Raw genomic sequence first — 24554 nt, 5'->3', positions numbered from 1 at the left:
CAGGAAGGATTGTAACTTTACCTGTAGAAAGTTACACACGTCACAGCCAAGCACAGCTACAGCTCCAGCGCGTGCCTCCAACCACACCGTGCGCTTAACCAAAACCCATTCCAAGTCAACATAAACTGAAATGAAATCCATGGAATAGTTTACTCAATGCAATTAGAGCAGATCAGGTTTAATTTCCCACTTAGCTTACCATGGCAATTGCTCAGCACCACCAATACAGCCCCCTCCACTTGTGAACAAAGCACTTTGCTGCTGATTCTTTTCCCAGCACAGCTCCCCATGGTTGGAGATTTTCTTGGCTGACGTGGCTGCTGTATGAACAGCCTGACCAGATTACCAGGGTAGCTAATGTCCTCACTTCATCTCTCTCAACATCTGTACTGACAGTGCTGAATAACTACATTTAAATAGAAGCCTTGCATGTGAGTTTTCAAAAAACTTACTCTCTGCAAACCTGAATACTATTTTCAAACCAGACACATAGAAAACCCATGCAGCAGGTGACATTTGCAGAAATGAAGAAATGACATTTGCAGAAAAAAGCATCTGACTTTTGCAGAAATACTCTCCTTAGAATTGAAGTTTGCTATTCAATTCCAGCTAAAGCAATATTCCCAGTTAAAAAGCACAAGAAAGGAGGAGGAATGTAATACAACAGAAATAACACATTTTAGAAGCTTATGGTTGCAGCAATATCTATACAATATTCACAAAGAGGTTGTGAAGCTTAGCCCCATTTCAGCCTAAAAAGCATTAGGCCTGGGCTAACACTCCTGTTGAACCCCTCCAGTTCCCAGTGAATCCTCTGAGATACCACAAGCAGGCACAGAGGAATATCCAAGTCCAACATGCCATGCATGGGCCACCACATGTTCCATGTACTCTGACAGGACCTCTGGGGCAAGTTCCCCATTGGGCTTGAATGTAGCAGAAGGCCGTCAAAAGTATCGTGGGTCTCTGCACTTCCCAAATGCATGTGGGATGTGTGCCCCAGACAAAAATCTTCCATACAGGCTGGCTTTGGGAAGGGCTCTCTCACAATGAACAGGCACAGCAAGTTCGGATAGAATTTACCTCACCAGGTTTGGTTTGTCAGATGGTTTGTCAGGACTTAAGCCTGACTATACCTCATAAACATGTCCTTTCAGAGTCACTCATAAACTGGAAATAACACATCCTGCAAAGGAGAAAGTGCGGCTTACAGTTAACTTATTTATTCCTATCTAACATACTACAGACGTCCTGACTTTTACAGCATTACATGTTTTGAACCTTTTCAGTAAAGTGGAGGTTTCTCATTTCAGCCTAACTGCTGTTAATCTGTTCCAAATGTTAACATTGCAAATAAGGTCTGGTTACCATCTCTGCCCCAAGTCGATAATAGGAACAGAGCTGATCAGCATCTGGTTTAGTTCAGAGTACAACTTGCTGCCTAATGCTGCAGAATTTGGGTTGGAAGATTGTTGCATTTCATGAACACCACAAAAAAAAATTAACTAACAACACTCACATACAGTCATGTGTCATTATTTATTGCTCTATAGGCTTGCTGAAGATGGAATGTCACATTACCAATTTTGGCAAATTTCAGCACACATAAACAGGCCAAAACCACTTAACATAAATTATACCAGAGCTGCCTAATGACAATTAAAAAAAAAAAAAAAAAAATCAGTTGCTTACTTTCCAGACTTGTGGTGGAAAAATAGTCTAAAAATAAGAGAAAATTTTTGATCAGTTTCTTGTTTTATCATGTACTTTAAACACTTGACTTGTCATGTGTCCCATTCATTACAAGGTGTTTGGCAGTGCAGCACCTTCAATGTAGAGAAACCTATGATTTATAAATGAACATGGTCTAAAAATTATTTACAAAATATAAATTAGTATTTTAATGGAATATAATATTTGACCTAAAAGTCACAAAATCAAGTTCACATTCAGATCAAAATAAAAACTCCTGCTGAGTTAAATCAGAGCTGATCAAACTCTCAGTATACAGAATAATTAATCTCAGGATTAGCTGTGACCCCACTAACATTCAGAACCACTTCTCATTTTTTCTTCAAACCCTTTTCACACTTTATTCCACATCCCTTTACTGTGTGATCTATCGTTTTGCAGTAGACCATATAAAAATTCTGCCTACAATATATTTCAAATATATTTCTCTTGTTAATCTAAATGGCAGATTATCTTTTATATAGTCAATGAAGACTACAGGATCAAAAGCTCTTGACAACTATGGAAAATATAGATGGATAAATAATAAAAGTTTTAGGTTAGCAAGACATGCTAATTTATATCCATCAACTACTCACATTGAGGTTCGGTTTGAGCAGAAAAACTAATAACCACTTCAACTATTAAAAGACCATTTTTTAAAATGAATGCGTAGAATGCTTAAAACATCTGGAGCCAGTATAAAATGTACATGAATTCTGCCAAATTTACCCTACACTTTCCTGTCACTCGGAACACTGACTGGAATGACCCACATGACATAAATTTCTTGTTACCTGGGAGAAATTACTTCTTTCCCCAGACAGATTTAGCTCGTTGATCAGCCAACTACTAATAAAACATTTATGAAGTTAAGCAGGATAAAACTGGTAAGCAATGTATTAATTTCATAGCAACACCTATGAGCAGTGATTTTTTGGGGGAACCAAAGAGTTCATTGATTGTATTTTACATTTGAGGAATCTGAAAGAGAAAAACCCTAAATTACTGAATTAAACCATGTTGCAGAGCCAAGTTAGTAACAAAACTCAGGAAATGGGAGGTTGCTTCATGTTGGTTACAGAACTATACCATTGCCCACAAGATTTTTGTCTTTATGTAACTCCCACTGCACAAGAGAAAAATAACCAATAAAAGGTAATTCCCAGCAAAGTTAAACTATTTTCTGCATAGAGACTTCACCAGAGATATTTTAAACTACTTAGGGAGGGGAAAAAGGACTGCATAGTCCAACTGAACGACTTGAGAGATAAGACATTACTAATGAAACAAAGAACAGAATTTACAGGTGTCTTTTGTAGAAAGATCAGCATAATAAGGAAATTTATCTACTTAACCCCGCTAAAATCATATAAAAAATGAAAACCCACCAACCTTAAGCAGGTAAGAAAAATTATGTTTTAAGATCTGTCTTTGCAATGGCATGCACCTTCCTTGCCAGCATCAGTTACATCAGTTATGTCTGAGCTAAGCAATGTGCTGAGTTAATCTTGACGATCTGAAGATGCATCTGTATGTCTGAAAGATAATTCACTTTATTCAAGCTCAGTTAACACTTCAGTAGTTTGCTGATACATAAAGTTCACCACGAAAGAAAGGCAAAGTTTTTCTTTTCAAGCTGCCAAGAGGAGCTGTCTTGTACTGAGTTCTCCTTTTTTTCCTACCATCTCTGGGCCAGAGACTTGACCCACAACATGATGGATAGGTCACTTGCTGGGAATACAAGAAACACAAGTTCAAATTCTCTTGTAATCAGGTAGACGACATAAACCCTCACCTCCTACCACACAGGGAAATGTCTCAGACATTAGGTTACTGGCAATCCAGTGTGGAGTAAAATTTGTGGGTATGGCTTTTTCAGTCGTGAAAAGGTTCCTGTTGGCTTTTTCTTTTTTCTGTTATGGAACAAAAGCAGCAGTCAAACCTCAATTTTATTGTAAAATGAAATCCTTGCATTGTAGCAAGTCCTCAGTAGTTAACTTCCCATCTATTTAGTCTTCTTCATTCAGGGTATTTGTGCTCCCCTCCCTCCTACTCCCATGTTGGCACTGAAATGTTGGTCCCACAGACTTCTTCTGATGACTGGGGTCACAACAGCAGACATCCTCCTGACACTTTGGATTTCTCTGGCTCATATATCTGAATTGACCAGAGGTAAGTGAACACAGCCAATATATGGCAGTCTTCTGGTAGTTCTTGTTCACTGCCAAAGAACACACTCTCAAGTCTCACCCACTACTGAAAAGGAAACAGGACAAAACAGTAGAAAAACCACCACCCCGACATCATCCCTCCATCCTCATACGTCACAGTTGGCCACAGTACATTGACAGGAGCCTGCCCCAAAGAACCACCACGAAAGATGTAACTGGTGGGACGCAACAGGCAAGAGACTGTGGGAATGGACATGGAGGCACAAAGAAAAAGGATCACAGGGCTTCTCCAGAACCCAGCAGTGCACAGACTTTGTTACACCTTCCTTATTTCAAGCAGACCCCTAACCTCACTAAGTCCTACAATTTCCAGTATCTGTAGCCTTTTTTGCATTCATTTTGTTTAAAATGTTGATCTTACTGCATTAGTCAGCAATCACTTTCATTGCTTTCTTTCTCTACTTTAGATGCAGATGGCCACCTATGAAAAGTCACTCTTCAACTGCTTACAAACACAGCGCCATTCAGACAACTATCTGTTCTGCTTCCACTTAGGAGTCTGGCAAATGAAGGACACAAAATAATTTTTTTTTAAAAATGGTGCCTAAATTTAAGAATAAAATCCATGTCTAAGCACTTAAGCACTTAAATATGTAGTCTGATTTAAAAAAAAAATTGGAATCAATAAAGTGACAGCAAAGCCAACTGGGAGCTGATGACTTGGAGAATTCCATCCCTAATTTTGTTGTCTAAATAGGAATCCAGAAATAGGGCCCAGGATCTCATTTTGAACAAAATATTTGTATGTATGATGCCTAGAGCTGGAAGGAATAAATTGAATTATTGATCTCCCCTGAACTGGGAAATCACTGGAATTCATTTTAAAAACACTGTTCATGTTATACAGGCATTCAGAAGATTGAATACGAAGGTTGGGCATTGAAAAGACACGAGAAAGACTGTTCTCCTCCTAAACACAGATGTTAGATGGGGTACCAGGCCCTACTGCCTTGGCACAGAAAGCCCATGTGTTAACCTAGAACCAGTGTAAGACATTGCTCCTTGCACTGACCCCAGCCACCTGCCAGCCTGTCAGGCTCATACCCCCCAAATTCACTTCCTGCTATGTAGTTAGACATCTGAAACACCAAACTTCCATGACAGAAGGCTTTTTCTGCAGCACACTGGACATTAAAAAAAGGGTCTAAAGGAAAACAGACATAAGTCTCTTGCCTGGCTTGTCCATCCAATTCCAATGATGGTATCATGTATTGATTTGCTCTCAAGGAAGCTCCCAAATTATCACATCTACATCTCTGCTTTACTGAGAAGATGGTTTGTATACGGAAAAACTTTGATGTTCTTTGAAACCACTCTAATAGTTGTAGCTGTTTCTTTCATATGGCCATCAGGCTCAGAATTACCTGAACATGGGAGCTTCCCAAGAGGAACAAATTATCTGTATTAGCAAAGGCTCCTTTCTAAGTCTGGGTGGTGCCTACACTTAACTAAATCAAATTTTACTTAAAAGCTTATTAGAGCTTTTGGCTCCATACAGACATCACATTTCTGGGAAGTTTTGATCAAAAAGCTTGGCATGACTACAATTACAATATTGTTACAAGGCACTAAATGTTATTGATATGTTTAAAACAGAAATTCTGTGTTCATTTTATATACAATTTATCTCAATTGCATAAATACCAGGGTATTTATAGATTTCTCAGAGTTTTCATCCTCTCTTTGAATCTTTCAAACATATTTCCAGCTTACAATAAAGCCTGCTAATAATGGCCAAGCAGCCCATAGAATAATCATGTAATTAAAAAAAGGAATAACAACACTGATTTCAGAATTGAACAGACACAGCAGCTCGTGACTTTTAATAGATCTATTAATTTTTTATGGTTTTCATTCTTGATTCTAACTTAAACAGAATAAACTGCAACAGCTGTCCAGGGAAAAAGATAGAGTTCTACTGGGTAGTTTTCTTACACTGCTGCCCACCTCGTGATCTATCCACATTTACATGGTTTCCAAAGTCTAAACTGAAACAAATATTCTCAGATGGGCAGTGACAGCTTTGAGTGTCGTATCTGTATTTAATGGAATAAAAAACACAAACCAACTTGTCAGACACACCACTGTGTCAAGCTCAATTACCTAAATAAACAAGAGGCAATGGTTAATTTTACTTGCTGCTCACTTTTTCGAAATTGCTTCAGTGTTGATTTTTGCAGTCTCTTCCTGGGAGGATTACATCTGCCTGGTTTAAAGTTTCACTTCTAAACATCATGTCCAAAACCTGAAAGCTTGCTACAGAAAAACTATAAATCTGGGAAAAGATCCTTCATTCTCTGGGGAAAATTAGCCTTGATCCTAAGAGGAATCTTATTTAAGCAAGCCCCACCAATGAGACAAGCAGTGCTTCTATTGCCAGTGCAAACAGGTTGTGGCCTGCCACGATGGAAGCCCACCAGAAACTTCCCATGTGAGCAGTCACTGTAAATGTGTCTTTCTCCACTGCCTTGAGGCAGATGCCTATGTGCCACCCCAATGTCATGAGGAACCCTAACATCAACAAGGTCGCATTAAAAGCAGTTAAAGTACACACGGATGAGGAGAGAAACATTTTTGCACAATTTCTTTCTTTGTTAAATACAAACTAACACCTCTCATTATTTTGGCAATGCAAAAGTGCAGCAAATTTTGTCACGTTCTACAGGGCAGAGAGCTACTGGACCTCTGCTGACTCACACAAGCTGAAAAGGTGGCTCGTCCTCCCTCCAGCCATCCCTTTGACCTTGAATAAAGAGCCTCCCATCTGGAACTGTTTTCCTGAAGTGATTCATCCCACACTGTTTCACAGGACGCACAAAAAGACCCAGTGACTGTGAGACCCAAACTGCAGTCGCCAGTTCACCACAACAGATCTTTCCATACACTCGCAGGTCATTCAGCACGGATCACATCCAACCTCAGCCATTCTCTGTCAAGCACCCACAAAGGATTTGAGCAGACTCAGCACAAGGCAAAGGCTTACATGCTGACCTTTAGGTGTGCACTGGTCACTCAGTGCACTGAAGCCAATAATGTGCAAAACCTACAGAGCCAGGATCACTCCAGCAAGCTGATCCATCTGTACCCTCACCTCTACACCAGTCCCAAAGCAAAAACAGATCTTCTGCAAGATTCCAGCTGTGGAGATGCTAAGGAGAGAAAGCAAAGCAGAGGACAGGACTGTCCTTAGTAGGAGCAAGATCCTGCAGGGAGACTCACAGCAATGTGCAGCCCTAGTGGCAGCTGAGCAAAGCTTAGGTGCTGTGCTGGGTCTCTGAGCACACGGACCTGAGCACCAACTCCGCAGGCTCTGGGCTGAGCCAGGCCAGGCTTATTTTGCACTTTTCACCATGACTACTCAGCTCTGGGATGCTGAGTGCACATGAATGGCATGTTCTTTGCAACTTGCCAGTGGAAACCCTACTGTGGCACTGGGTTGAACAGGCCCGTGTGCTTCTCTCCAGCCTTATTTCCTGCCTGATAAGCATTGAAAGGATTGCACAGCTTTGTACAGGGGATTTCCTCACCACAGGGCAAAATATATTCACTTACGAAGTGCACTGATAAACATTTTCCATTTCACATCCAGCAGCTGAAAAACAACTTTACCAGGTGACTTTGGTGCGGTTGATTTCTCTTTTTTCTCTGGGGTTTTTTTTGGTCTTTCTGGTTGGTTGGTTGTTGTTGTTTTGGTGGGGGTTTTTTGTTTGGTTGGTTTTTTTTGTTTTCGGTTTTGTTGTTTGTGGGGGTTTTTTTCTGTTTATTTTTAAAAGGCAGGTAGATTAATGACCCAGTTATTCCTGGTAACTAGTCTCTGGGTAGACTCAACTAGTCTGTTGACCTACTGTAGACAGTAGTACAGTGGACTACCTGCCATAGTTAAGTAATAGCCCTAAAATTCTATTCATACACTGAACAATGCAAGTACTACGCAGTATTTTGAGAAATACTAAGCCGTGTTAATTTTCTAGACAAAACCACAGTCAAAAACTGTATTAATGCTCTTCTAATCTGACACCAACTTGAAGGAGGGTGGGAGTAGTCCTTTGCTGCATATGGGGATATGTGCACATCACACAGCATTGTTTCACTGGGATCTCTATGGTTTAGATTATAATAGAGTTTTGGGTTTAAAGCTGAATATATATAAACTCTTAAATTACAAGAATTATTATTGCAAACCTGACTGTAGCTACAGTTGGTGTTCTTGGAAGATGAAAGTGCAAGTAACAAGAAGCTAACAAATTCATGCCAGTAAGTCAAGTTTAATTTGCTTTCCTTTTCCCCTCCCTTCTAAAGCTGGCTGAAATACAAGTTCCACTGTAAATGCAGTGACTAGCAAACATGGATGCCATTACAAATACAGCCCTGCCAAGAGGAAGTCCTCCGTTGACTAATAACAGAGTTTCCAATAGCAACTGCAAGATATTCTGGGCACTGAACTGAAGAGATTTAGGGATATATTCTAAACAAGATGTGCTTTTTGCAGCTACGAATTGTATAACATTTGGACAAAAGGTTTTGAAGAAGTCACCAGTAACTTGTATCACAAAGGCAGAACTGGAGGTTTTGGTGGCTCTTCAATAACCTTTACCTCACTGGGTAACACTGAGATCTCCTTGTCAAGCCTGTTACCAAAGTATGGTTGAGAAAATAAAGACACGCTCATCACTACATAGCCTGGCATTGCAAAGGTCCCAAGCTTTCGCTGTCAACTGAAAACAGTATGAAAACATGGCCTTTTATTTTGTAAAGAGGAGACTGAATGCTTGCTAATATTTTTGTGTAGCATTTGTCACTGTCAGAGCACAATACAGAACATAATGAAGTTCATTTGTTAATTAAGTAACCCATTCTCTGAAAACCTATTCTTTAATGAAACATACCATCTGTAACATTACAAAATCATTTACTAGAACTGGAAAATTCTGTTACAAAGATCATATTATATGACAGCTACTCTTCTCAGCAAGCCCTTCCTTGCTGAGAGTTCAGGGCATTTCATGCAGTTGCTTCTCCTGCAGACAGAGGATTTTTAAACTTTATTTTTAAGTTTGAATATGGAAAATACTCTCAGTTTCCATTGCTGCAATTCAGTAGCTCTGTCAGAGACCGCCCATGCATTTTCATAGGAGTAATTTATTTAACCTTTTGAAGTAAACACAAATTTGTCAGAAATATTTGCAAGGTTAACTTGTAAGCTCTACTATGTGGAATTTTTGTCAAAATACAAGCACAAATCGGAGTGCTAAATAGTAATTTCAAAGAGATGCTAAGCAGTAATGAAAATGAGAAGCTGCTAAGCAACCAAATGACACAAAAATTGTCATCAAATAAGTGAAAACAAGAACAAATTTCCTTATAGAGAAACTGATATACTAAATACCCAAGTCTGACATAGTTATATTGAACGCTGTCTCTGAACAAAACTTTATATACAACACATTTCAGCAGCAGATGCCTGCTACACAAAAATACTGCACTACTGGTTTTTAATACCTTGGAGGTAAAATGTTATGTACCAAGTAATTTTAACCTTCAGTACAACTTCCCATGATTTTTCATTTTAAAATGCAACCAAATTATAGGAGACGCAGGTACAACAGAAAAAAAACATTAATGAGGGCTTAAAACTCTAGATGGCACACTCATACAATCAAAGACTACAACAGAAATACACAGGTTCAACTATGATACTTTCCTGGTTTTCCACCCAAAGCATATATAATCTACCCACAAGTACTGTTCTGAGGCCAGTTTGTGAATTATTATTATGAAAGGATGTGCACTATTTCCCCAAGTTAGAATTAGATGATTGAATATAATACTAGGCAGTATTTGCAGTTTTGTAACACAACAGCAGTGAATTAAGCTATTTTATTATTCCACATACAATTAATTCTCATGGCAGGGCACCCATTCTATCACACTACTGGACTCCAACCTACTTCATGGATAAGAGTCAGATCCTACATGTTTCTTAAAGGCCCAGTCTCATGCAAAAAACAGCTCAGTTATACAAATTTTCAAGCTCTGAAGGAAGTTTTTGTTGCTGCTTTGTTTTTAAGGAACTCAGCTGTGTTTTATTACATGAAGTCCATGATCATAACAAGGACATTTTAATACACAGCCTTTAACCTACCCATCTATATAGATTAGGCAGTATAAAATCTGAAAGTCTAATAATCTTGGATGGTTGTAACAGCCATGAAAACAACACTACAATGCTGTTATTAGAATTTGCCAAGGCTATGTTACTGCTGTTATGCAATCTTACTGAAGCTGTAGTAAATGAAATGACATCTGTGCAACTCAATTGCCACAGTACACATGTGAACAACATCCAGAATGATCAGAAGTGCAAAATGCTTTAATTAGGGTGTTTGACTAATTATCTGAGTAAATAAACAAGTGCCTAAAGACAAATAGAATACAGTTTTGCAGTGTGACAGATGCTTCATGCTGATGGTGTAACAAACACTATCCCCCAGTAAGTACAAGGCAGCTGAACAAGCTGTCTCGTGTCACCCTTTCAGTGCAGTACCTCTTGCTCAGTGTGGAGAAGCCAAAGCATCACAGCAAAGGGGTGCCCACACCAGGGGCACAGAACCAGCAGAGACCAGCACAGAGCCTTAGCTGAAATTCACCATGTGAAACACAAGTACAGCAAAGGACACAGAGAACGAATAAAAAAGAGGGAATATCCATATACTGATTGGAGAATTATGTGGACACAGAAGCATTTGCCCACAAAGCCATGGAGAAGAATGTCTTTAGCCATAAGCCAGTATCACAGCACCTCTGAAGCAAAGTCCATGAGCAAATTTTCTCCATTTCTACAGTACTAGATATCAATTCATTAAAAAAAACCCGTAACAAACCTTCTCTAATAAAGTGTACTCATAATCACTCCTTGATGTATTTTCCAGAGTGTACCTCTGTAGCATGCTTTAACTCTTAAATATGCAAGTAAGAAAAATACTTAGCATACGTTATTAATCTACATATGTAAATTTGTGATTTCCATTTGCAAGTTCAATAAGTCTCCGTATTTTTTTAATCATTTAACAAGTTTATTTCTACAAATTATGGCTTAGAAGCAGGTACTGTACATACAAAAATCTGAGGAGACTGATGTGCAGCACGTCGTTTCTTTATATTGTTTATGTGGATAAGTTATTCATTTCAGTGGGTAATAATCACATTTCTTTATAGCAGCAATAAATAGGCATTTTACTTTTCATAAAATGTTATTTTATATAGCATGTTAATCAATACAAAATTAACTTTTAACAGCACTAGAGTAACAAAACCCACAGGTTGAGTTGGAAAATTTCATATTAGATCTCTGTGCCAAACTAAGACTGAGTGATTTGCAGGGTCTCCAACATGTCTTCCACTGCCTTCAAAGAGTATTTAGTTTCTTTCTTACTGCGACCTGCAAACTAAACAGGAAAGAAAGGATGGTTATTTGTCATATTTCTGAAATTCTATGTCTAAAACCTGTGAAAATAACAGTTCTAAACATCAAATACGGGTAATTAACTGTATTTACTACAAACTTAAAAGCACAAAACTGAAACTCAGAATTTTTACCAGAATACAAGCTATATCACCCTCCTTCTATGAAGCAAAGACAAATTACTTTTTGTTAAAACAAGACAGAAAATGCTCTACTTATCAAGATTTACTATGAAATAATCCAGACAACATATATTTTATGGTTCAAAGTAACCATGAGTGATGACATTGTACTTGACTGTAGCCTACTATTAAAATGGCAATTTCAGAGAACATTTGAAATAAGTCTGTCTTGATAAGAAAGCAAGATACAGCTTAATAAATACTACTAATGACTTTAGAAAGGAAGGGGCAGAAGGACAGGAAATGCTGACCACTCCATGTTGAGCTCAAGGGTTTTTCTAATGATACTGACAATTCCCATCGCTCATCAGCCATACCTAACACAGGGGATTCATTGACCAGGTTGATCTTTAGTCAAAGGAAACTCCTAACCATTTTTAATACACCTGCACTAAAACGTTTTGCATTTCAGGTTGGAAGGGGTGGTAAAGAAATTACAGAAATGGTTACTAAAACTTGCTTCTAGTAAAACAGTCTATTCTCTACTTAAATGTTATTCTCTACTTAAATTCTCTACTTAAATCTAAACACTCAATAAATTTTCAATTTGAAGTTTTTTATTTCAAATACCACTGGTGTCTCGCATAGTTAGTCCTTGATTTATAATGTGTCCCTTCTCTCTTGTAATTAACTTAATTTAGCAAACTCTTCATGACCTGTTAAGAAAGATTAAGTCATCAAACTCAGGTAATATCACACCAGCAACAAGCTGCAGGACCTGTTAACCTGCTTTTGACCCCGGGGCTACAATCTAGCATTGCGATTCCCAATCAGCACCGAGTTTTTTAAAAACATAGTTTTGGCACAGCAAATGATAAGCTATTTCAAATTAAATAGTTAGGAGAAATGTTGTTACTGTGACAACACTTTACAGCTTAGAGATGTACTGAAAACACTGTATTTTCACGTTTTTTATTTCCAGGTGATTAACTGATGTGCAAGGTTTTGATTCTAGTAGTATATATAAACCCATTGCTCAGGTTGTGCAGTTTCCAGAGTGCCATGCTATAGTCAGCTTCAGAGGAAAACCCAAGATTTCTTAACACTCCAAGGTGAAAGCAGCAACTTTTGCTTATACCTGATTGAATAAAATATCCTCTCTTTGTTCACATTAAACAGACACTTGAGAATTCCAAATCCTTTCACAAAAACAAGCAAGTTAAAAACAGAAGTCAAAAGTTTCAAGTGAAAACCTGCTTCAAACTCAAAGCATTCAGAAATTTCAATAAAAAGCACAGAAGCCTAAATATACTGTGGTCAAAAAGCACACTTTGCAAGCCATACAGAAAGCATGCAGAGAAAAGCTTCAAAATAGAAAATTTTTTCTTATTCTCGCCATGGACACTGGAAGCAAAATTGACATATGACATTAGTTTAAAAAAATGCTACTTGCTAATTTCAAGAGCGGTTGGCTTCATGGTACTGACATGTAGTTTAAGCTGAACAAATAAAACCACTCTGCGTCATAACAACCAGAAGTACACTTGGAAATGTAATCACTTCAAATTTGCCCTGACAAACAATTATTTTGTCTATTCAGCCATTACACAGCAATTTGACTGATTGAGCTGGAATCCATTTCTTAAGTCATGATTTAATTTTCTCTTTCCCAAATGGTTAGTAACAAAATCACCTCTCCAGCCATAAATAATATGTAGATTGCTAACACAGAAGAATTTATGCAATGTACCCAAGAAGCATGTATCTGGAAAATTACTACAAGTAGGGTCACATTGAAGATTTTTGTGAGCATTAATCAAACTCGCCTGCCTCTGCTGAAATGCTTCTAACAGAGGACATGCTAAACCAATTACCTAATTGAAGAGCACCAGGTAGCCTTATTTTGTTTTGGTGGTAAGGTAACTATGACTCATGTCCTCAGTTAGAACAGACAGAAGTTCTTGTCGGGGTCTGCACAGATGGAATGATCCAGTTTCCCAGTCATAAGGCAAAAGTAAGCTTATAATAATAATAAACTTAAAACTAATTCTTTGAATAGTGACTACTTCACTAACTTCTGAAATACAAGATTAAAATTAAATTTTATTTGGGTTTTTTTCCACCCAGTCAATTAAATTTAAGAAGCCTGGAGAATAATGACCTCTTTTTTTTTTTCAGAGGATGTGTTAGCAGCCAGGAATTCCAGCTCCATACAGCAGCCCTAGCTACAAAACCTTTCTGTCTTCCTGAAGAAGTTTACATTTCTCCTAGATTAGACACAGATGAGAAGTACTAATCAGCAATGATGGTTACATATTTAACATCAAAATAAGTATATTAACTAGATGGAGTGTCAAATATCTGTGCTTTTCAGAAATTTTTTAAATTATTCTTTATCACCATGTTTTCCTGTAAAGACAGTGCTGCACAGTCTAACTGACATTGGTGAAATAAGGTTTTCTATTTATACTCAAACATTGCTTTTTTTAAATGACAATAAACTAAGAAGTTTCTCTGATTTCATAGAAGAATGCACAGAAAAAGCAAAAATCAAGTGCCAAAGCACACTGCTTGAATGACAGAATAAATTGAAAGAAGGGGACTAGTAAAAATATTTCAAGTGAATTGCATATAAAAACAAAAAAAAACCCTAAATAATAAAAAAGCAACTATAGCCAGTTATTTGAAAAAATAAAGGCAGTTTTCCAAAATTACTGAGAAAACTGCTGATAATTCAAGTTCAAATCCAAACTGAAAACAGGGAATGATCTCACTGCAAGACAATTGCTCAAAAGTAACTTTTTGCATTAATAACTTGGAATTTGAAGTCACAATTTCACATAATTTGTCTAGATATCCAAATCAGGATTCCAAATGCATTTTGCTGTCTTGAACATGACCACCAGAAAAATTTCATTTAGCAGTATGAGAATGTCCAACCAATAAAATAAGTCAATGTTAAACCCAACAAGCTTTTAAGGCTCTTACTGCACTTTACAGGTGGATAATGCATGGAAAGTGGGGAGGACTTACAGAGATAATATAAATATCCAGCTTAAAACCAAACCTGTCTAGACATACCCTCCACTAAGGCAGGAACACTGTAAGGGCTGCTTGCCTGGCACAAGTGGCCAAGACTTCATCCTCAGGTCCAAATGGTGACAATTTCCAACTGCTCAGCTCACCGAGGAAGCAACAAATCAACACTGACTCATAGGGGAACTGCCACTTACAGCATCACCCAACACCACAGGCTGTAGCTGCTGGATGTTCTGAGTCTCTGACACAGAGACTGGAGTAGCCAAATGCTTCTGCAGCCATGTAACAAGGTCAGGAGGGTTGGGCTGGGGCTACCCTGCCCAGCTGTACTCTCTAGAGCTTCTTGTGGTTCTTCTGGGCAGAGGAAGGGGGTGTTCACCCCATTTACTTGCCAGATCCTGGCTTGAGCTTGAGCACTTTCATTTTCTCAAGAGCTGAATTTTCCCTAAGATTCTAATCATACACAGTGTTCTTCACTTTATACCCCAAACAGCTAACAAGAGCAGCTAAAGTATGCTATATATATATATATATATATGTATGCATGCATGTTAATTGTGTTAACATGGCCTGTTCTGGTAAGCATCAACCAAAAATGCTTAATGTAGTATCCAAAAGAACTCCACAGAAACAGTAATTAAAAAAAATTCAAACTAAAAGAAAAAAAAACCAACAATCACCCCCCCCAAAAACCCCACACACTCAAAAATGCCCCCAGCACCACACCAATCCCAACAAAAGTCATGTTTTGTTAGAGACATTATGATCTTAACAGTAAGCCATGTGGAGAGAAAAAAAGGAAAAGAAAAAAAAATCAGGTATGCTTATCTGGATATGCATCAATTAACTAGAAACTGTCTTAATTAAACATCCATTATATTTAGAACCAGGAGTTGCCTATTTCCAGGTCTTCTAGGCCAGTCCACAACCACTACCGGTTTTAAATTTCTACCCTGATGCAACCTTAAAAGGGGCTGTTTCCCAGAAGTGCTTACAAGTCTCTACCGGTACTTTGAACTCCAATCACAATATTTACTTAAAACATGTGCAAATCCACTCTAATCTAAGCAGTTCATTTACTAAGATGTAAAACATGGAATACTGGTTTTCACAAAAAATTCACACATCTTTTAAAACCTGTTTTGTTCTATCAACTATGAATCCATAGTGTATTCCATTCTTTGACAGTTATTATAAGTTTTTTGTTGTTTTGGTTGGGTTTGTGTTGGGTTTTTTTCTTTTTCTTTTTTTTTGGAAGTTTTGTTTTGTTTTGAATTCTGCAATACTTGAGTCTTCTGTCAGTGCTGTGCTTACAGGAATGTCAGGCCTAGTTCAAGTCAAAAGAAGCCCTGGTTATTTATGAAACATCAGACAAAGTAGTTAATTCATACACACCTTACCATTGTGAGCAGGTAAATGGTTTATTAATGAAAAGCAGAGTGATTTAAACAGCAGAAGAGAAATAAAATTTAGGCACATAGGTATAAAATTCTTCATTTTGTCCCCAGGGATACAATACTCTTCACTGTACAGTCAGAAGCTACAGGGCCAATTAGGAGAAATGGAAAATACCTCTAAGTTGGAATATATCAAAAACACATCAGCCACAAGAAGCTGCACTCTTGGCAAGGAACTGACATGCAGTATGTATTAGGAAAACTGCACTAGTTGTAAAAGGAAAATATAATTTAATTTCATAATAGATGGTACTTGTAAAAAGGCCATTTGGTAGTACTAACTGTGAAACAGTAGCAACAAGAAAAAAATTAAATATTGGGTTCCGATACTGAAATATTGCAGAGAGAAAGAAGTGTTACATGTATACAAAGTCTTTGCATTTAGTATCAATACTTTTGCTCAAAGAAAAAACTGTGGGGAGAACTGGACAGTATGATTTTGATGTTCAGGATTACTTATATATAAACTTTGATTAGCAGATCATTAAAAATAGCTGTAAGGGAGTCAAATCAGCATACTATATTTGGGATGCACAGACAGCAGAGTCTCTGAGCTAAAACATGTGTTCATTCACAGTTAGAGAAAGAAATAGATGCTTATAATACAATAGGAAATATAAAAGTTTACACCTAATTTTTCAAAAAGTTGAAAAGACTTCAGCAAGCTTTGATCGTGGCCTACAAAGTCTATGTTTTCACAACTCAACAAGCATTTTTCTACAAAACTACACAAAACCAACTTCAGTCACAAATACTAAGGCAATTAAATACGACTTTGAAAGGTCAGAATAAACTCAAGGAAAATAAAAATTCTAGAATTTTCATTTGTTTTCTAGTAAAACAGAAGTGGGTAACAAAGTCACTCTAAAGAGACACCAAGTTCTACCAAAATAGCTGTAGAACCAAGTCTTGGAGGTCAGTATTACACTAGTGTACATTCAGTTAATATTAGTAGGAAAAATCTGTTTAAAGTTATTAAGTACATGATAGTAATTAATAAATGTAAAATATCAACCTTATATTAGTTAAGGTTTCCTGGAAATCAAACTGAAGCAGAACATAAAACATCCAAGCAGATTATGCTGATTTACATGTCCTATTTAACCTCTTGATCAGCAGTTGATAAAAGTGCAGGAAAGAACTATAGAGCATGTCAAAAGTATCATAAAGCGGTGAAGTACTAACCTGGTATGCTCTGTTTATTTGGTTTGCTGCCCAGCTGGCATATTTCATATTATCTTTTTTCATTTTTGCACTTGCTTTTGGATTGGAAGCAATATGACTGGCAGACTAGGAATACAATAAAATAAAAACAAAACCCAGTGTAACTATAAAACTTATGTGCATGAAATAAGAGAACATTCAGCATCCTTACAGTCCAAGTTCCATGCACAGTGACAGTGGAAAAAGACAAAAAAAAATTTTAAAGTTACTGGCAAACAGCATCCAGGTAAGAATTAGCTGAACTTTTTAAGCTATTGTTTGTTCTATTTAAAGCTACATTAAACTTCAGTTCAGTTGTGTATTGAGTTAAGAACCAGACCTGGACATGATCATCTAATCTAATTTGCTTTTCCTAAACTGAGAGTTATGAATTAGTTTTCCGCATTCAATTTGTTACCATAGACAATATAAAATACATCACTTGTATGTCCAAATTGCCATTAAAAACATGACATTTTTCCCTGTAGCATCAGAAAACACATTTTAAAAGCAGGTAAGACTCTACATAAAGTATGTCCACTTTTACCTGAAAGAATAAAAAATATTACTTAAGAACCAAAGAGAGTTTTTTACTTATATAAATAAATGCACTGTGCAAGGAATCAATGCTACTGTGCTGGTATTCTTCAGCAGTTCATCATCCTCTAGACAGGAGCATGTCTTTAAATCCTTTTTCAAGAAATTACCTTCCTGTGCCAATAATTATAATTCTTTTGAAAATACAGGCAAGACTTAAAGGTTAAGAGCACTTCAAGTAAGGAGTACTTACTGGCACAAAATTGTCCATACTCCAAATGTACATAAAATACTTTGTATTTTAAAACAGTGTTAATAATCTGAGCTATTAAGTTAAAACAACAGGGGGAAAAAACAAAACAGCAAATGGCAAAGGATAATTCAAAATGATAACATGGAAAATATATAATCATGCTTACCATATAAAGTCCAAATAGAGCTCTCATATTTCTGTTGTTAAGCTTCAGTGCTTGTGCAAAATACTTTCTTGATAGCTCAAGGTTTTCAAGCCCCCCCTGAGTGTATTTAACCTGTAAAAAATTATAAGCTCCTGAAACTTGCATGTCATTCCTACCTCAGGAATTCACTCTGAAGCAATGATATTACAAAAATTCACTCCAAGTTTGTTTCACATGACATTTCAAATCAGGTTGAGTCCTATCAAAGGCCAAATACTGGCCTGGGAGAAATTCAAGTTCTTCGCAATATATACATTTTAAAATATTTAACTATAGGAGAAAAAACCCCAGCATTAAGTTAATTAATGTATTGCTACAAGATTAAAAAGTGATTACTTTTCACCTACAAATACTTGAAACCTTGGGATAGTCTCTTATGAAAAGCAGCACAAATTTAAATCTAAATTCTGACTACCAGAAATCCATACTGACAGTATGTTTCCACAGCACGCATGAAACCAGTACACAAAACAACACAATGCCTTTCATTATGTATTCAAAACAGCACACAAAGTTTAGAGTATTACTCCACTGTTTTTCCATTCATTTTTCCAGATATTAGATCAACAAAAAGAGGGATAAATACTACAAGATATGCCTCGAAGTCTTTCTATGAGAAAGCTACTAAGGCTTTCAAGTTTTAATGTCAACCCAATTTTATCCACGTTAACTAAACAAATTAAACCCATTCTAAGCAGTTAACAGTACAATTTAGGAAAAAAAAATATAATCTGGAAAAAAAAGATAATTCAAATGGCTAAAGCCTTGAGCTAAAACTTCTAAATTTACCTCTAGTTTTTACCTCTCTTCCCCCAGTGCTCCTTTCAGGCAGAATTTGGAATGTGGATTTCAAGATCTGAGTCCACAGTAACAGGCAATATATCATAACCACCTAGGAAGCACTGCTGTAGAAAAATTTAACTTCTCATGCACTTAATTTGAAAAGCGCATAAAAACTTCAACAAGAAGAGTTCAATTAAAATTAGCTTTTATCTTCAATAATTCCTGCCCTAACTCTTATATTTAGCTTAGTCACACTGAGTAAGAAAACACAGTTTTCAAAACATATTCAGGTCTATGAGATGTTAACATTCTCCGTGTACTCTTTTAAATCTCTTAGGGAAAAATTAAAGAAACCATTTTCACCACTTCTGTAACATAAAAACAGAAAATGTAATAAAACATAATCGATTTTTCTGAAATACCTACTTCAGCATATTGCTGACAATATAAGTGGTTGTGTGGATTAGTCATCATAAGCTCCTCTAAGCAGAAGGCTGCCTTTGCATAGCTGAGGAATACAAAAAACAGTGATAAAATGAAACAAGAGTACACAGCTCTTCGCTTCCGTTTTTTTACAGCACAATAAAAGTCTTACTTTTCCCCCCATAAAATCACGATTCACAATTAATAAAAATGTTTCATTTTAAAATGATGTTTAGAACCAAGACAAAATACACAAAATCTAATAGTCTAGGTATATAAGGAACAGCTCACGAAGAGTATTTAATATACTTCTCTCTTATTAGTAAGTGCCATTTCTTATCAGCGTGATGAGCAGAAACAGGTATTAGGTACTGTAAGATACTGAGCTGAGACTACAAAATAATTCATTTTTTTCCTAAGAAAATTCAGCTACCTGAGGATTCATAAAGCCAACTACAGACCATAGCATTTACACTGTCAATTAACTTTACCTGACAACAGTCAGCCACAGAACTGAGATCAAAAAAATCATACTAAGAACAGTTCTAAAACTCAAACAGATCAAATCTATGTAGGAAAATGGCATCAGACCTGTCCAAATGGGCAAATCCTTATCATTTGAAAAGAAAAGGCTAGTCCTTGAGGCTTTTTTTCTGAAAGCTTTCAAGAAAGAATTAAGAAGTCAAGCTCAAAATGCAGGTTTATTGAGCAGAATCTCGGCTTCATGATCTTTCAAATAATAGAATTTTCTGCACAATTTGCATCGTCTAGAGATACACGATACCACTAGTTTACGTGATAGGATTCCAAAATTCAGAGACACAAGGTTTATAAGGACAGTGCGGGTAGATACCTAATATCGCAGTAAAAGCAATTTAGCAATTATGAGACCATATTAAACCATATTATCTGTAAAATCTTGTATCCTAAAATAATACGCTGTGGTTTTCTCTAATGCATATTATGACAGTTGTGTATCTATAACAATTATCAATTTTGAGATAAAAGGGCAGCCACCTCATTCTCCAAAAGCAGAAGCCAGAATCCTCATTGCAGAACAGGGTAGAACTGAGGACTGCGTAAACCTTGTACATCTAAGTGTGTTTATGAACAATGAGAGCATGGTGATTTCACAAGCCCAATTTTTCCCTGTTATCAATAATAATGATGCTCATAGAAGTACAGTGAGCACTGTGAATTCTTTCCATGAACTGAATTTCTACATACTGCTTTTTATTGGAATTATAGACCAAGACAAATACAAGGAAAAGTAATTCCTTTCTTGGAGTTTACTGCACAATTTCATAATAAAGATTATAGCAAAAAAACCCCAACCCAATAATGGAATACGTATGTCTGCACCACTCTCTCATTCACTTTCGTACTGACAGATCTGACAAGCTTAAGTATCTTTCTAGCTAATTTTTTTTTAGTAGCTGTTTTCTTGGAAAAGTGGCTGGTAGATTTCCCCAAACAAATGGAAATCCAGGTATCAAAATTCTAGATTATTTCTGAAGTCATCATTTAAAGGAATTTAATAACTATTTTCTTTGAGAATGGGGTGCAAAGAGAGGTGACTGGGGAACAACTTTTCCCTCACAGTGAGAACAGCTATTTCTTCATTGACAATTTGATTCTTCTACTACCCTCTGAAAAGGAAAGAAGGAAACAATGTGATATAATTCAGGCTGGGCTGAAGAACTAAAGAAAGAGGGGAAAAAAAAGATATGCCTTTGGGTGGAGGTTTGAATTAATGCTGTGATATTAGAAAACTTGCACTAAGGCTTGGAGCTAATCCTCTCACACTGGGATTTCCTCCTGTCACTACAGCAATAAAAAAAGCTAACAAAAACATTAAATTCCAATAAGCAAGTTACTACAACATTCAGCATTCTTGATCGCACTGGGTTTTGTACCCAGGCGACCAGATGCCTCCAACTCTGGATCCATGTTTTGCTTTGTGGAGTTTTTTTTAAAGGTTACTAAAAGTTCTGGGAGAGGTAGGCTAAAAGAAAATTGGAATATCAGTTGCTGTGATCAATTGATTTTAGAAGTAAAGAATTTACCATCTCTAACAAGTAAAATACATCACTTGAACAAAAAAAAAGATGGGAAGTAAGTGCTGTTCCCTGCTGCACTCAAACCACTTTTTTAAACATCAGATTTTAAAACTTACTGAAACACACAGGTAATTAAGTAAACTCTTTCTGTTTGAAAATCAAATGCCTTCTTAAAGTATTTGGTAGCCACGTAAGCTTGGTAATTATTTCCAGTTGAGGCCTGTCATGTTGGAAATGAGACAGCATACTTTGTATCACTAGTCCTTAAAAAAAAAAAATCACTGAGGTTTTTGACTTACACAGAGTGGGTTTCAAATTAACAGTTTTTATGTGGACTTAGCAAACAACTTACTCATGTTCATTGATGTAAAGTTCTGCAAGTTCATGCCAAGCTTCTTGGTCACCAACAAATCTGTACAGAGACGACAAGAGAGGAAAAAAGAAAAAAAAGAAAGAATGTGCAAGGGATTCTGCAAATGACTAGCACTGAAGCAAAAGCGTAAATTAAATGCAAATTCCATTTTAATTAAAAAGATTTATCAGAATGGCAAAACACATTCCGTATTCTTGCAAGACACTCACTGTTCCAGATACTCATTCAGCTCTCGGATGGCCTCGAGATTTTTCCCCTGGGCTTTTCGAATGGCAATCTTACGCTTTCTTGCTGCCTATGGGTTGACATTAATAAAGGATTAGGCCTCATAATTCCCTGGGTTTTTGTAAGGAAAGCAATTTGACTGTGCAAATTATTATCTCAATACCAGTGGAATTCCACTGCAGAGACACTGCTAGGTTGAAGTTTATAAACATACCCTATGACATCCCACTGAGAGATTGAAAACCTCTTCTTACAATCGCATTATGTATGCTTTTCTTTGGAGGCACAAACTGTATGCATTATTTCATTCAAATAAATGACTGTCCAGATTCTGATAATTACAAAACAGCAGGGGATGCTAATCTTCAGCCGTTCCAATGACCCCACCTTGTCATTCACAAGATCCATGACTATAGAGGAGAAATGGTGACTGAGTCCTAGAAAATCTCACAGATGCATCTTAGTTGTTGTACTCTGTTTAAGTATGGCTTTCAGCCATTAAAAAATATTCTTGTTGGAGTGCTGAATGCCATCTTTAACTAATGCTAAATACACAACAATTTCCTAAACAAGTCTCTCATCATTCTTGGAGCACAAAGTAGGCTCTGCAATGTAAAGGGAATACAAAATAGTCAATTCAATGGCAAAATCTGAGCAGTACTTTGATATGTGGGTAGAAAAGTATTTCAATTTAAACAATATAAAAATGAGTTTTAAGAATTATAATGTATTTAAATTTTGAAGTACATAGAAGTTGTTAGAGACCAGAAGCAGATAAGATATACAGGATTGTAATAGTTGATTATTCTGTACTTCAATCCAATATTCCAGCTTCTGAATGATGCTGGTTACAGTTTTCAGGCCTGTAGGTGTCATCAATCCTACAGATTATTCTGAGCTGGAAGGGACCAACAAGGATCTCATCGAGTCCAACTCTTACTAGAATGGTCTACACAGGTGTCGAACCTGTGACCTTGATGTTATCAGCACCATGCTCAAACCAACTGAGTATCAACATACACTTGAGGTGTGATTCAGAACAAAGGAATCTTCCCAGCTGGCAGCAAACAGCACACCTCAGCCACCCTGAAAGTCATCAGATTAGAAATCTGAGAGAACAAAAGAAAAATACAATTCCAGCATAACATAACTTAAAGAAGGAATGCCATCAGCCTCCTTCCTCACCTCTAATCCCTGTGCTCTTGGGTGATCACAACCACTGTGATCAGAAATGACACAACAGATGGTCTAGTGTACATGATGTCTGCCTGTACATACACTCTTGTATGCCATTTCTCCATGAGATAATAATGACCAAAAGTATAAAGCACACTTTTCTGGTAATTAAGTCCCACTGCTTACTCCCTTCATAGCTCTCATCCTATTTCATATCTTATAAAGAGTTTATACAGTTGGGTATCACCTTTCAGAAGCCTTGACAGCACATGAACAGACAACTTTTCAACAAAATCTTAAACAATTTTAATCTTTGAATTTCAGATAGCTCTGAAATTAATTTATTCATGATGTACCCAAGTTCACAGTCACATATGCCCTGCAAGAGTTCTTGTAGATTTACATCATTTTAAACATAAATACTCTCCTAAATAATTTTTTAGACTTTAATCACCAATTGAACTAATCAATTGCTTCCAAAAGAAGAGAGGGATAAACTAGTTCAAGCATCAAAACAGAAAAGGTAGAAATGCTTTTGACATGAAGTTCATTCTTTCCTTTTAATTAATCTCCTTTATCTCCCTCACAAACACGTATTCAATGAAAATTCAGTGAAAATAACTCAAGTGAGGAAAAAAGTATTTGACTTTTCTGATTAAACGTAAGACACAGGCAGAAAGAACATTCATCAGGGGCCAAATTAGAACACAAGCAGTGTGGCTTCCACTGCTTCTTTGTCAAACTGCAACCTGTGAAGTTACATACACCATTCTACTTTTACTGGGAGACATCTGGCTAAAAGCCATAACTGGAAATTTTAACTGCTGACACATTTATCACTGTAACAGCAACACTCTATTTTATTTTTGCTTTTTAAAAAAATAAAGGTAACAGCATAATTAAACTTATTTTCTTTAAATTCAAAAAGAATAATCCCACATGCTTATCATGCTGCTATTACAAACAAAACCATAGAGTAACAACCAAAAAAACCCTAACCAAAACCCCGGTGATTGTTCGCTGTGACGTTTTATGGAGCTCTCAAAGCGTTTGTAAAGCAGGTCACCCCCTTGCTATGGTGGGAACACCAGGGCAGCGTTAACCCACTACCCAAAGCTGTCATTATACACAGCCCAGTGACCTGCCCACTGAGCCTGAAACATGAAAAAAGGGAAAGTGGGGATAACAGCATGCACAGCCAAAGGAATGCATCAAGCATTCGTACAGCCAACCAAGACAGAAGGGTTTTTGCAGGTAACAGACTATTGACT

The 24554-nt window shown here is 36.8% G+C and overlaps 1 protein-coding gene across 1 annotated transcript in view; it reads right to left on the bottom strand.

Moving 5' to 3' along the window:
* Positions 1 to 8818: 8818 nt before the first annotated feature.
* The window catches only part of EMC2 (ER membrane protein complex subunit 2), a 38712-nt gene continuing 22976 nt past the window's right edge, over positions 8819 to 24554 (bottom strand). The window contains exons 6-11 of the mRNA XM_032131550.1: positions 22092 to 22177; positions 21862 to 21921; positions 19453 to 19534; positions 18205 to 18315; positions 17231 to 17335; positions 8819 to 11410 (exon numbers count right to left, since the gene is read on the bottom strand). Of these exons, the coding sequence (XP_031987441.1) occupies positions 11324 to 11410; positions 17231 to 17335; positions 18205 to 18315; positions 19453 to 19534; positions 21862 to 21921; positions 22092 to 22177 (531 nt within the window). The 3' untranslated portion in view covers positions 8819 to 11323. The remainder of the gene's footprint in view (positions 11411 to 17230; positions 17336 to 18204; positions 18316 to 19452; positions 19535 to 21861; positions 21922 to 22091; positions 22178 to 24554) is intronic.

This window comes from Corvus moneduloides, chromosome 1 (genome assembly GCF_009650955.1).
Source record: "Corvus moneduloides isolate bCorMon1 chromosome 1, bCorMon1.pri, whole genome shotgun sequence".
NCBI classification, from domain to species: Eukaryota; Metazoa; Chordata; class Aves; order Passeriformes; family Corvidae; genus Corvus; species Corvus moneduloides.
This window is presented reverse-complemented; position numbering and strand designations above follow the sequence as displayed.